Here is a 14,147-nt window from a genome sequence, read left to right on the forward strand (position 1 = left end):
CTGGTTTATGCTCAAGCTGCAAAGTGTGGTTTTCACTTCACAGCTTTAGCAAATATGGGGAGACTTTCCAGGCAGCTAAAGCAGCTACCTACAGAATTAAATCACAACAGGACACAAATTGTTTCTACATTTACATTTAGGGTGCCAACTGATGTTATGAACCTTATGAACCTATGTTATCCCTTCTCTGATCTGGATAATGGAGTCCTTCAGGTACACCCTAAACCCTTGGTGTGTTTTATTTTCCAGATTTTCTGGCTAAGTCTTCCCTGCATGGAAAGTTTATTCCATGTGTGAGAAATGGGACAGGTCCTTGGGGATGCCAAAGAAAGAGGCCTGGATTACACAACCACTCTCCTGGTTCAGCCCACAGGCAATAAGACTGAGAGTGACAGAAAATCACCACAATGAGCAACATCCCCAGTGCACTCCTGCTTGGAAGCTGAGGGGTGAGAGGAGGTCAGCCTTGAGATGGCTCAGGAGATGCTCCCACCCAGCCCCAGCACAGGCAGTGATGGGCTGAGCCTCCAAAGGCTCACAGCACCTCCTGAGAACCCTCAGTCCCACCAAATCCAGCAACACCTGCAAGGATGGGCAGCTTTGGAGCAATCCAGCTGCAGGTATTGTTGTCAGAGAATGGATGAAAGTACTTTGGAAAACTGTAAAAATTGTAAAAAATCCATCTTCTCCCTTCTCTGCAGCAGCCTCTGTGCATGGCAGCTCCTGGGCTCTTGCAAAGAAAAGCAAGAGGTCTGGCTGCTGAAACTGCTTCCTTCCCAGAGCAAGATCACAACCTCATGCTAATGGAATCTTGCCCATTGTGGTTCAGACAGGAAGGGAAACTTTCCCAGCCTCCCACATCCTTGCACAAGCAGGAGAGTGGAATACACTACACAAAGCATCTTCCTGAACTCAGAAATCTGGGAAAGTTATCACCAAATATTGCCCTCACTGCTGTGTGAGCACTCAATCCCCTCCCACACAGGTGCTGTAACTCTTCCAAAGGGAAGACAGATTTATTTTCTTCCCTCCCACATCTAAACTTGAAAGGCAGCAGAGCAGACATACCTGGGGGGAGCTGCATGGTTTTCCCATACCCTGCAGCAGAGGACATGGCTTGACCCAGGGCCTGGTTGGAGCCCAAAGGCTGCTGAGAGCTGGATTTCCCTGACCCAGCAGCTTTCTGCTTGGATTTGGACTCTTTAGAAGGCTTGGTCCACACCAGGCTCTCCCCAACCTGCAGGGCAGCTCCCATCTTCTGGGCCATCTCCACCATCTTCTCAAGAAACAAAAAGAGAAGAGCACTGTAAGCAGGGACACTTCAGAGAACAATAAACTCAACAAGTCCATCAAAAAAAACCTACAAGAAAAGATCTGTGGAGAGCTGGCTACAGTTTGGTGCTTGGGGGAAACATCTCCACTAATTCAGTGCCTTAATTAAGAGGGAATCTTGTCTTGCTGTGTATTGATTGAAGAACTGGGGCTTCAAAGTGCAGAAAGGAAGCGAGCAGCTCTCAGCAGGCGCTCGCTCTGCCTGGGAAACCTCACAAGCACAATTTCCTCCTAATAACTGGACTCAAAGTCAAACCTCCTCCTCCTCATCTGCTGCCAGCCCTGGGGTTGAGCTCAGGCACAAACCTCAGGGTCGAAGTCAGGTGTGCTGCTCTCCCTGGCCACGGTGACCTTCCTCTCCATCTCCTGGAACTGCCTCAGGGCCCCCTCCTTGTCGCCCTGGTTGTAGAGCAGCACAGCGTAGTTCAGGTTGATGAGGGGGTTGCACCTGCAGCAGACACATGGGATGCATCACATTTCCTGAGGGAACATTTATCCTGCCTGCAGTAATGCTGAGGTGTGCCTGAGCAAAGCTGGACACTCCTCATTGTCTGGCAAAGTGCTCTGGGAGCATGGCTGAACCCTCCTGCCCAATGACAGACCCAGTGCTGGGCTCTGCAAAGGCCCTGGGTGTCAGTGCCAACAGAAACCTCCCATCACTGCCTCTCCCTCTGCAACAGCCAGCTCTGGGGGTAATCCTGGCACTCTGTGTCTCCCAGCCCCACCAGTGATGGGGCTTTTTCATACCTCACTATGATGATCTTCCTCTGATTTACTTCAGAGTCTCCCAGCACTCCCAGCCTGCAGGAGAGCAGCTCATCATGGGACAGGCAGTGCAACAGAGCCCTGCTCTTGGGTTTTAGAGCCTGACACAGCACAGAATGTGCTGCTTACATTTCATTTCCTCACCTCCCCTCTCTCCTACCCCAGCAAAACCACACACAGCTGCAGGTACTGCTCCAGGTGAACACAGGTACCTGCACACTCCTGCCTCCCTTCCTGAATGAAGGTTTCATCAGGCAGAACTGCTCACACACTCTCATTTCCCAAACAATCCATCTCCTTCACTGGGATACATCAACCCTCTCCCTCTGGGCTGCCCAGGAGAGCCAGGTGTCACTGTCATGTTTCCTGAAAAATCCCTTCACCAGGATTTCTTCTCCTGGGAAGCTGAGAAGCCTCAGAGAAGAATGAAAACAATAACTATCTGATTGCTTCTCCCTGTTTTGCTGCTTTGGAATGTGGTCTGGAGATTGTTTACAGGTGGGTGTTTGATTGGTTTCATGTGAATTGTTTTAATTTAATGACCAATCACCATCAGCTGTGTCAGACTCTGAGGAGTCAGTCATGAGTTTTCATTATCATTCTTGTTAAACCTTCTGATGGATCCTTTCTCTTTCTTTAGTATAGCATTAGAATAGAATAGAATAGAATAGAATAGAATAGAATAGAATAGAATAGAATAGAATAGAATAGAATAGAATAGAATAGAATAGAATAGAATAGAATAGAATAGAAGCCTTCTGAGAACACGGAGTCAGATTCCTCATCCCTCACCTCATCCTGGGGACCCAGCCAGGGTGGGTGGAGCAGCTCTGCCTGCTCACAGCTCCCTGTGAGGACCCCACAGGAGCATCCCTGCACCCAGGCCAGGCAGGGATGCTCTGATGCTCCCTGGGTTGACAAGAAATGTGAGTGAGGTACTGGTGCCCTCTCCTGGAGCATGGCTGGGATAACTGGAACCATCTATGGCCAAGGCAGAGGCAAAAATAAATAAATAAATCATATACAGCAAAAGTTTTATAAAGAATATCCTTGGTTTAAATATATTTTAATTCTATTTTGCCTTTAATTTTTGCTGGTGTTAATGGATTAATGGTGTCTTTATTCACTAGAGCTCCTGCTTGACCAGACAGGATGTCTGTTCATTAAAAGCTGTTGTCAATCAGTGGCCATTGTCTGGTATATTTGCACTTTGAAATACCACCAGGATTGGCAGTGAGTTTTGTGAATGCATGTTTGCCGTTTCACTTTTTGGTCCCCATTCTGGAGCAATGCAGAAGGGAAGGATCCTGCTGGCCCTGGGCAATAAATGAAGTGTAACCTGCAGGCCCTGCCTCTCCAGTCCTGGTGATTCTCCATCCCAGTGCAAGGAAGAAACCTCACTGCATTTACAACCATGGCTTCTCATTTAACCAGGAAAATGGAATGCTGAGCCCACCACAGAATAAGCCCTCCTCCCTGTCTTTGCCAAAACACTGAGGAGATCAGACAGTCCTGAGAACAGCCAGTTTTAAAATTAATTGAACCTGATGGAGCTATTTCACCACCTTCAAGAGCTGAGAAGCAATATGACAGTCAGAGAAAATTCAATAGCTGAATACCCACAGAAAGAACAGTTACAAGCCACAACCAGGAGTGGAACACATTCTTCTGATGAGTTTTCCAAGTTATTTCCATTCCAGACCCAAGCATGGCACCTAGGCCACTACAGAAGCATTCCTGGTGATGGAAACCAACCACCTTCATCCCCATCAGCTCAGAACACACCAGCAAGGCAAACTTGTGGGGACACAGGTTCAGCCACACTGTAACTGGCTAAAATCCATGGCATGTCAGCTGAACCAGCCTCACAGGCTGGATGTTCCCCCCAGCAGGCCCTGGCAGTGGGAATTCATTTTTGCTTCGATGAGGGTTTATTTTCCTGGTCAGACCACAGAGCTGGAGCATTGCCCACGTGCCAAACACCTGGGCAAAGCTGCAGAGCCCATTTACTGCTCACAAGGCCCTGACTAAGGAGTCTGAGCTGCCTTTAAGGTCCTGTCCTGCCTTGCTATGCGTGGAAAGATGATTAGGAACAGAATCATGGAATGGTTTGGGTGGGAAAGGACCTTAAAGCCCATCCAGTGCCACCCTGTGCCATGGGCAGGGACAGCTCCCACTGTCCCAGGCTGCTCCAAGCCTGTCCAGCCTGGCCTTGGGCACTGCCAGGGATGCAGGGGCACCCACAGCTGGTCTGGGCACCTGTGCCAGGGCCTGCCCACCCTCACAGGGAGGAATTCATCCCTGGTGTCCCATCTCCCACCACCTTGTGTGGCCCCTGCAGACAGACTCTGGAATGCTGCTAGGTCTAAGTGTGCAAATATTCACAGTAAACTGGGGAGAGAAACAAAACTATTAATAAATATGAGGTAATTTTGGTTTTGTGCCTGAAATGATGACATACTCTCATGTTCAGCTTAACATTTCTGAAATCAAGTGCTCTGATTTTAAGACTTAGACTGCAAACACAGATGTTCTTAATGAAGGAGCTGCCCTTTAACTTGCTTTATACAAACTTCTTGCACATTTTCCCAGCTAAAATCTTCCCTCTGCCCAATTCAGAACAGGCTTTCCCCCAGACATCTCACTGCTCTGCACTGTGCTCAAACTTTGGGTTAAAAAGTATGTTTTCTTCTATTCAATCTGCTCCACTGTGTGTAAATATTCACCAAAAGGAGGACTGGCATCCAAAGTCACCACCACTGATTCACTACCCAAACAGCGAAACAAAAAACAGCTCTGGGTTGCTCTGAAATTAAATCCTCTCTCATTTTTCACAGCTGACTTAAATTAAAAAGAAAAAAAAAAGTTTTAACACTGTCACAGCTACAAGAATAAAGGTATTTCCCAACTACAAACCATTTAGGGTTGAGATAGAGTGAGAGGCAAAGGAAATGAGTGCAGGGAGGCAAAGAAAGACCAAACCAGTGACAGCTCTGACAAAAACTTACTTGTCCAAGGCCACAGCTTGCTCATAGGAACATTTGGCATTCTCAATGTCTTCAAGGTTGGTCAGAGCAACTGCACCAAAGCAAAACATACACACAGGAGGAGATGTTTCACAAGCAGCTGATTTTCAGGACAATTGTGAATGTCATAAAATAGGTGTCACAGCAGGGTTGTCAGGTCTGCTGCCAGGATTAGCCCTACTGGATGGGATGGCCTGGGCTGGAAGGGACCTTAAAGCTCATCCAGTCTCAACCCTGCTGTGGACAGGGACACCTCTCACCATCCCAGGCTGTTTCAAGTCCTGGCCTTGGACACCTCCAGGGACCCAGGGGCAGCCCCAGGTGCTCTGGGCACCCTGTGCCAGGGAAGGATTTCTTCCCAATATCCCATCTAACCACACACTGTCACTTCTGACATGTTTATCTCATTTCATCCCAAGAATATCCAGTGCTGGAAACCCACACCCACTCCTCAGACATCCCAACCCCAGTCTCACATGTGTCAAGTCTTTTCCAATGTTTAATCTGGATCTGAATGCAGTTTTCCCTTCTATTTCCCCAGAGAGAAGAGACTGGGCATTAGCTCCTCAGTAAAACCTTTATGGCATGTTTCTTTACCTCACCCCACAGCTCCTGCCTGTGCTGTGGTGTTCCCATGAGGGATGCACAGGGAGCATCCCATACCTGCCAGGAGCATGTAGAGCTCTGCCATCTTGGGCTGGAAGTTGATGGCAGCAGTGAGGAAGTGGAAGGCTGAGGCATACTGCTGCATTGTGAGGTGCACCAAGCCCAGGTTGTACAGGATCTTCCAGTCAAAGGGAGCCAGGTAGTTTGCCCTCTTCAGGCAGCTGACAGCCTTGGGAAAAAAAGGGATAAATGTGCTAGAACAGCCCCCACATGCTCAGGTTTCTGTGGTTGAGATGACCCCAAGGTATTAGGAAGTCTTTTTTTCCCAGCCCTGTGACTGAAGAAGTCAAGATTTGTCTGTTCTGCTTTTCAGGGTTGTTTATTTTCTCTTATCTGTTACATTCTTTCTCTGAGGAAGAAAGAATCTGCTGAGATCTGCCCACCAGGTTGGGTTGTGGCACAGTGCCTGTCCTTGGGGTGGTGTTGGCTTTTTATACTAAGAACCACCTGTACTTTATTTACAATAGGATAATTTTCCAATACCTATCACCTATGTTAGACACTCTGTCTCTGCTCTAAACCAATCCCAAAGCTTCACCATGACAGCAGAAGATGGAGGACAAGAAGAAGGAGAAGAAGGACAGAACATGCCCAGATTCCTCCATCTTGCTTCTTGAACCTCCATTCTAAAACCCCAAAATTCTACTTCTTCACCCTGTGACAAATCACTATCATTCTACTCAAACTCCTGTGGCTTGTAAATCTCACCCAAAGTTGGTCATTGTTTCCATGGGCTAAAATCCAAGGCACAGGTGTGTTTGACTCTGTGCCAAGGTCTCTGAGCCCCTGCCAGGGTCTGGAATCACCCAGGGCAGCCAGAGCAATGTCCTGGGTGCCCACACCACATGACAGGAATCTTGTGCTTGCATGAAACTGGATGCAGATGGGAGTAAAAATGGAAACTGGATACTTACTGCCACGTATTTCTTCTTGCCAAAGAAGCACATGCCAATGTTGTTCCAGAGTGGGGGGCTCTCAGGAACAGTGCTGGCCACCACCTTGTACTTGGAGAGGGCGACATCGAAATCCCCGTGGGCCTGCATCATGCTGCCAGCAGCCAGGGTGGCCTGGGGACAAAACAGTGACCCATCACAGCCCCATCTGCTCAGGCACAGCAAGAACAGGAGAGGACAAAATGATTAAACTAAAACCATCCCAGCAACAACCATTTCACTTCTAAGGACTGCCAAGATCCACAGTGGGAGCAGATGGGGATTCTGGAATCTCCCACCAAAGGGAAGAACACAGGGTGAGGAACAAACCTGAGGCTGCTCCTCCCTGCACAGTTTTAATCCTAACTGTCTTAGAAATTAATTTGTCCAGTGGAGCTGTGGCTGCTCCATCCCTGAAGTGTCCAGGCCATGCTGATGGAGCACCCTGGGACAGTGGGAGGTGTCCCTGCCCATGGCAGGGGTGGAACAGGATGGGCTTTAAGGTCCCTTCCAAATCAAAGCATTCTGTGAGTCTGTGATTCCATCAGTATTGCAACATGACACTACAAGTGTTTAGGGTATTTTTTGGGCTGACAGAAATACTCCTTAGAGTCTGAGGCTCTGAAAAGATCTGTGCACTAATAGATTCCTTTTACAACCAAGCACAGATAGAAATAGTTCTGGTGCAAGTTAAGTGGGGAGTAAAATGTACTCAAGCAAGACATGCAGCAAAGCTCTCCTAGTTCACAGTGACTGGCTGATACTGCAAATTAATGGGAATATGCATGGGGAAAAAAAAAGGAAGTGAGTACAACACACTATATTTAAACCACACTAGTTAATTCCTTTTTAAGATTTGACAGTGACAAGTAAAATTCCTAAGTGTAAAGGTGTTTTAACAACAACTCATGTTTGTCAACCACACATTTCAAGGCTCTGCATCGCCAGCAGGGAAAAAAAAGGAGAGAAATTAAATAACAGCCCTAAAAAAGGAAACAGTTCCACAATGAGGAATGGAATCCAGACACCAAGCTCAGCTCTCCAGGCCAGAGCCAAGGAAATACACAGAGCAGCTGGAATCACAGGCTATCAGCAGATGGGAGAATAATAAAATGCAGTATCACAAGGGACCTGGCACAGCTCTTCAGGGATTTTTAAAATCCAGAAGATCTTCCTTCCAAAGTAAATTCCACCTGGCTTTGGTGCAACTTCAGATTAAAAACCAAATTTAATATTCCATATTCTGCCTCATTCCCTTTCCCTACCTCCACACACACCCAACTCCCTACCCAGGGAAACATCCCAGAAATGGATTTCACAGAAAGCTCTCTGGGCAGGATCCTTTCCAGCCTCTCCAGGCCCCAGATGCAGATGGCAGAGCCCTGACAGTGGAATTGGCTTTAGGAGGTGTCCCCTCATGGCTCAGCTGGGTCATTTCCAACCCTCACCATACCTTGTAGTTGCCTGGGTCATAGGTAAGCACGTTCCCAAGGTGTTCAAAAGCCTTCTGGTACTCCCCAGCCTGGGAAAAGAAGTACATAAGCATCAAAAATTCAGGAATAAGGGGAGTTAAAAAGGAGAATACAGAGTTTGTGGGCACCAGGATTTCTGGTTCAGTCAGAAAAGTGAGTTGTACAGTGCTCCCATTACACACACATGTTCCTGTTTGATAATTCACAGAACAGATTCTAAGAATTTCACTTGGCTGGATTCACTGTTCTGACCCAACCACAAATGAGCTCTGGCTTCACAGGTCTCTGCTGCTTTCTCTGTCCCAGAAAACTGGCTACAAACTGTACTCTGCACATCCCCAAGTCCCTCACCACAAACTCCTCACTGCCCAGGGCTCTCCTGCTCAGGGCACTTCCCTTCCCTTCTCATGGCCTGAAGGTGTTACAGGGCATCACTGTGGCCATATATGAGCATGTGAGAGCTTGGAAACACTTCAATCCTACAGATTGGAACTAGATAAGCTCTAAGGTCTTTTCCAAGCCATCCTGTGATTCTGTGGTTTCAACTGAATTCACCTAAAGCTCATCTCATTCCCTGCCATGGCAGGGTCACCTTCCACTGTCCCAGGGTGCTCCAAGCCCTGTCCAACCTCACCTTGGGCACTGCCAGGGATGCAGGGACAGCCACAGCTGCTCTGGGCACCCTGTGCCAGGGCCTGCCCACCTTCAAAGGGACAATTCCTCATTCCCAATATCCCATCCATCCCTGCCCTATGGCACTGGGAGCCATTCCCTGTGTGCTGTCCCTCCATCCCTTGTCCCCAGTCCCTCTCCAGCTCTCCTGGAGCCCCTTCAGGCCCTGCAGGGGCTCTGAGGTTTCCCTGGAGCCTTCTCCTGTCCAGGTGAGCACCCCCAGCTCTCCCAGCCTGGCTCCAGAGCACCCTGAGAGCAGCTTGGGGGCCTCCTCCTCCCTTCAGGCACTACTGCCTATTCTTCTTTGCTTGTTCACTCTTTGGGAAGCAGCTTCTGGAATAATCCAGCCCTTCCCATCCATTGCACAGACACAAGGATAAGCACACCTTTGTTATTTAAATTGATTCTGATTTTCCTTTATGGTGCATTAACACTCACAATTTCATGGCTGCTTTTTCAGGATAACTCCTGCTGCAGAAGCAAGGTAATGACTAGTTATGTTTTGTTATACTTGGAGGATTTATAACAGAGTTAGGGCTGCTGCCAAACAGAATTCCTGCTCTGGCTCTGCTCCAGGGAATCAGCTTGCTTTTAGCAGCAAAGACAAGACACAGAAAAGCAAGTTCTGTCCTGTTAAATTCAGTCTGTAGAGAAGCATGTGCAAGCAATGGGAAGGTGGGTAGAAATTAACTCTATAAAAAAATCCAACAGGGTTATATTGAAAATAATTAAGTTTTTGTAACAGTAACAGCATTTATTACCTGCAGGTACAGTAGGCCCAGGGCTGTGAGCAGGTCTGTGTTTTCTGGAGAAAACCTGGAATATAAAAGCCTGAGTTTGTTTTTCAGCCCTTCCAGAACAGGGTAAAAATAGAACATGGAATTCTGATGCTACATTATTGTTGTATCAATCCAGGAAATTAAATTGTAATTACTAAAAACAAATATTAGAACTGCCATCATGGGGACTTCCTTTGAATAACATCACACCTCAGCTACCCAAATATCTTCTGGGGATTGGTGGGAAGGCACAAGGCTCTGTGAAATACATCTGGACACATAATAAGATAATGTGGTTTTGTTAAGCTTCAAAGTGAGTCTGAATCAGTGACCTGGAAATACAAAATGAGATTTTCCATTGTCTCTCATAAACCACTCTGTAAATCCATCCATCCTAAGCCTCTTGGGCCATGTAGGGCAGGCAATCCTCAGCATTCCTGATGGATTCTACACACTCCTCATCAGAATTTTAATTCACCTTATAAAAAGATTACAAATAAATAGGATGGAAACCACAACAAAAAAGGACAAAGCAGAGAGAGAGACACAATTTGTGGTCTCACTCACCCCAACAGGAGTCAGTTTTTAATTCCCTGCTAGCAAGACTTAAAAAAAATCTGATGTGCACATTCACACTGGCACCTCTAAACTTCAACCACAACAAAACCACCTGTGCCTGGTGGAATACAGACAAGGAATAACAGACTGTCCTGGAGCTGGAAACAGCAAGAAAAATGTCATAGGCAGATGAGAACAAAAAAACCCCAGGAATAAACAGGAATGAAGAAGAAAGGAGGGCAGGGGAGCACCAGGATAAGAATATAAACCTGGTAAGATGCTTAGCAAGGATTATTTACGTAATGAACATTCTAGATGAGTCCAAAAGCCTGCCCAGCCCCACCCACCCTCAGGCAGCAGTGAGGGCACACATGTAAGGAAACACTGCATCAATACCCCCTGCCTCCCAGCACACTCCTGATTTTCCTTCTAGTGCTGGCCTCCAGGGCAAAGCTGCATTTGAAAGCACTGGCAAGGCTTGGGAATGCCCTGAAACAGGGATAGGTGGGCACTGAGGAGCAGTGATGGGGTGGGAGAAGCTCCCTGTGCCCAGCACATCTCCCTCAGCCACAAACTGCTCTGAGGGGAAGCAGCAAGTGACCCCAGGCAGGGATTTTGGGGGCACAGCCAGGGTTACATTGTTTTGGGAGATAAACCTTTGGCATGGATGAAGTCAGTTTTGGATCACTTTGCTCCCAGGCATCTCCATGCATTTGTTATTCCAATTTTTTCTGGCAGCCCTTCCAACAGCTCCCTTGTTCCCTGCCACACTGTCAGCAGGAGCAGAGACAGCTGAAGTGCTTGGAAGTGCCAGCTTTGCTCAGAGCCCCTGTAATTACCATTAGCTTTTTAATCATGGCCTCAATTCAGATCTGGGACACCAATCAATTTTCTCCTGGCATAGGATGGGAATGGGCAGATGGAAAAAAAACAGATATTTCTTACTCTACAGCTTTCTTATAAACTTCAATGGCTTTATCCATCTCCCCCTCCAAGAGGTGAATTTTGCCCAGCATCATGTAGGTCAGGTCGTGTCTGTTGAGCTCCAGGGCATGGTTGAGCTGGTCTCGTGCCTAAAAACAAAACCACAGAGAAGAAAGAAATAATAAATGATTCCAGAGCCCTCAGCAAAGCAACAGCCATGAGTAATCCCCAACAGCCAGGGAAGGAGAACAGCCAACAAACATCCCCTGCACCTGGAGAACACAAACCCCAGCCCAGCTAATCCTTGGAACAAGCTCTGCACCAGCAGCCACCTGCTTTTAGGGGCAGTAAAAGGCATCACCTTCAAGCCAAGCAGGAGGCTTGTGCCTCCCAAGGAGGAGATGAGCACAGGCCTGCTCCTGCATTTGAGTTTGTTTGGCTTGAGGGACGCTCTGGATTTGTTGGCTGAACTGATACTTTGCAGTTTGTTCTTCCTTAAAATGCTTATTCCAGCAGTGGGGAAGTGAAAATCTCAGGGGAGGTGTAAGCAGGTCCCAGTTTGGAAGGTGTTAGTGCAGACAACAAATCCCAAGTGTGAACCCACACTGCAGAGGCTGCTTTTGCACAGGGATGCCTCAAGCAGGGAGCACAGCTGGGCTTTGCTGCAAGGAACACAGCACCCACCAGCAAGAGCAGCAGAGAGGGGCTGAGCTAAATTTGGAACCAAAAGGGTCTAAATGCTGTTTTTCCCTTAGAGTAGCTGGATCAGAGACAGCTCAGTGCTCACCACCAGCACTCAGGGGATGGTTAAGTGAGGAACTGGGAATGGTTAAGTGAGGAACTGGGAATGGCACACTCAGACCTGGGAATAAAACTGCATTTCAACCTCCAAAACTCCTGTACTAACTGCAGGTGTAGTTCAAAAGGAGCTTCAGACACAGGAGCAAAACCTTCCCATGGAGGAAAAAAGGAGCTGCTGCACCTCCAGCAAACAGCCCTGTAACTCCTTCCCTCTGAGTCCTGCCAGACCCAGGGAGCTGAGGTTTCCTGCAGGAAAATGAGGTGCAGCAGTCTGGGCTGGGGAAATGGTTTGGGGTTTTATCATCACCCTTCTCTTGCTTCAAGAGGATGGAGCTGGATTGCTGCTCCTACAAAGCCAGCAGTGTTCCTGGGTCTGCCTTTAAAGGACTCAGACACAGAAGCAGCTCTTATTGGAGCACAGCCCATTTTCTGTCTAGTTTGAGGTTTCTCAAACATTCCCTTTAAAACCAAAAACATTCTCTGAAAAATCTTAGATTTCAGAAAAAGCCTCTGGCCCTGCCACAGGGTGATCTCCCTTTACACAACCTCAATGACTTGCAGCTGACTCAAAGAAATTCAACACACAAATGGGAACAGAGACAGCTCACAAACCTTTGCTCCCAAAAACAAAACACTGAAGCAAAAAACTTTCTTGAAGCCTCTTGCTGCAAATGATCCATTTCAAGCTATCAAAGAGAGTGAAATTTCTGGGATGCTTCCTTGCTTCCCACTGACCTTACCTTGTTGAAGTGTTTCAGGTACATGTAGCACACACCCAGGTTGTGGCTGATCTCCTGCATGCAAAAAGCCAAATCAGCACAAGGAATGAAATAAAATCTGACAACTCTAACCCAGAGGAGAGCCCTGTGACTGCCCACACCCTTCTTGCTTTTCAGAACAAGTAAACCTATAAATTCCAGTTACTTCAGGCACCCACAGAGCTTGAGTGGGGTTGTACACAAAACATTACAGTCCACTGAGACAAAATCCACAGAAATGACAAAGCTCTTCTGAGAAATCAGACATTTTGTTTTCAGAAACAAGGAGCACAGACTGGTTTCTTCATCGTGGTGTCACCCTGTAAGACTTGCTGCCCTCATGGGTGACTCAGTTTGGCTGTACCTCAGTAGGATATGCACAGTGTCCAACCCAGCTGGACAAAACTGAAAGATGTGCCTCATTTTCCAAAACACAACTTGAGCACTGGAATATCTGATATCCCTCTGGCATCCTAAACAATTTTGCACAGGGTAGGGAGATCCCTTAGGGATCCTGAACACTCTGGTCTGTAGGGAGCATCCCTGTCCCTAACTCCTCACCCACAGTTTAACACACAAGGCACTTCTCAATTTGAGAAAAGCAAAGTTCTCCCAATTTCTTATTTTATTCTGGTGAGCATTTCACTGATTCATCAGCTTAGACAGCCTTGACCTTTGGAAAGTCTCTTACTTTCCCATCAACCTGTTTTCCTCCATGCAGCCTCTCCAGCTGTGCAGAACTGAATCAGTGACTCCAGGCTGCTGCAGATTGCAGAATGAGGGAAGAGCAGAGTCTGATTCTGTTTCCAGTGCTGAGCCAGGGATGGGGAATAACTAATCAAAATACCCACTGGCATCTGCCTGCTGGGTTGTAAATAGGGTTACAAGCATGCCAAGCACTGGAAATGCAGGTGGAAGAAAGACTTGTGATACAAAAGGTTTCTGAGTTGTCTGGCACAGGGTAATTTGAATAACACCAAAGCTATCCTTGTATCCTGAATTTTGGATGTAGTGACAAACAAAGGAAGGAGCTCACACATTGCAAGCCTACTTTAGAAACATTTTGCAGGCAAAACAGGCACCTGCAGAAGCTGCAAGGCATGGCCTCTCCCTCACCCTCTGTCACACCTTTCCCTTTGCAATGCTCTTCCTCTCTTTTTGTCTTTTTATTCAGAAGAGCTCATTTAATCACTGCTCCTGTATTTTCAACGATGTTTTGCATTACAAAAGCTTTCCCAATTACTCAAGCAAGTTTTAATACCTGAGGTTTCCAAGCTCTCCCCATATTTCCCTTAAAGCACAGATGTGGTTTTGTTAAAATTGATCCCTGGCCAAGTTCCAACACACTGCTCAATTCTCTGTGCCCCAAGCCAGGGATTTGCCCCAGGGCATGGGATTTGGTTCCTGTGATCCAAACCAGGCTCAGAGCACAGGCAGTGTGAGCTCAGCATGGCTTGGGACA

The 14,147-nt window shown here is 47.3% G+C and overlaps 1 protein-coding gene across 3 annotated transcripts in view; it reads right to left on the reverse strand.

Moving 5' to 3' along the window:
- BBS4 (Bardet-Biedl syndrome 4) overlaps positions 1-14,147 on the reverse strand; it is a 43,771-nt gene that overhangs the window by 6,316 nt on the left and 23,308 nt on the right. For all 3 annotated transcript variants that reach the window (XM_074549637.1, XM_074549636.1, XM_014269347.3), the window contains 9 exons: positions 12,668-12,721; positions 11,148-11,275; positions 9,627-9,681; positions 8,175-8,243; positions 6,704-6,856; positions 5,787-5,958; positions 5,106-5,175; positions 1,639-1,780; positions 1,069-1,276 (listed from right to left, as the gene is read on the reverse strand). In XM_074549637.1, coding sequence (XP_074405738.1) covers positions 1,069-1,276; positions 1,639-1,780; positions 5,106-5,175; positions 5,787-5,958; positions 6,704-6,856; positions 8,175-8,243; positions 9,627-9,681; positions 11,148-11,275; positions 12,668-12,721 — 1,051 coding nt within the window. The remainder of the gene's footprint in view (positions 1-1,068; positions 1,277-1,638; positions 1,781-5,105; positions 5,176-5,786; positions 5,959-6,703; positions 6,857-8,174; positions 8,244-9,626; positions 9,682-11,147; positions 11,276-12,667; positions 12,722-14,147) is intronic.

This window comes from Zonotrichia albicollis, chromosome 11 (assembly GCF_047830755.1).
Source record: "Zonotrichia albicollis isolate bZonAlb1 chromosome 11, bZonAlb1.hap1, whole genome shotgun sequence".
NCBI lineage: Eukaryota > Metazoa > Chordata > Aves > Passeriformes > Passerellidae > Zonotrichia > Zonotrichia albicollis.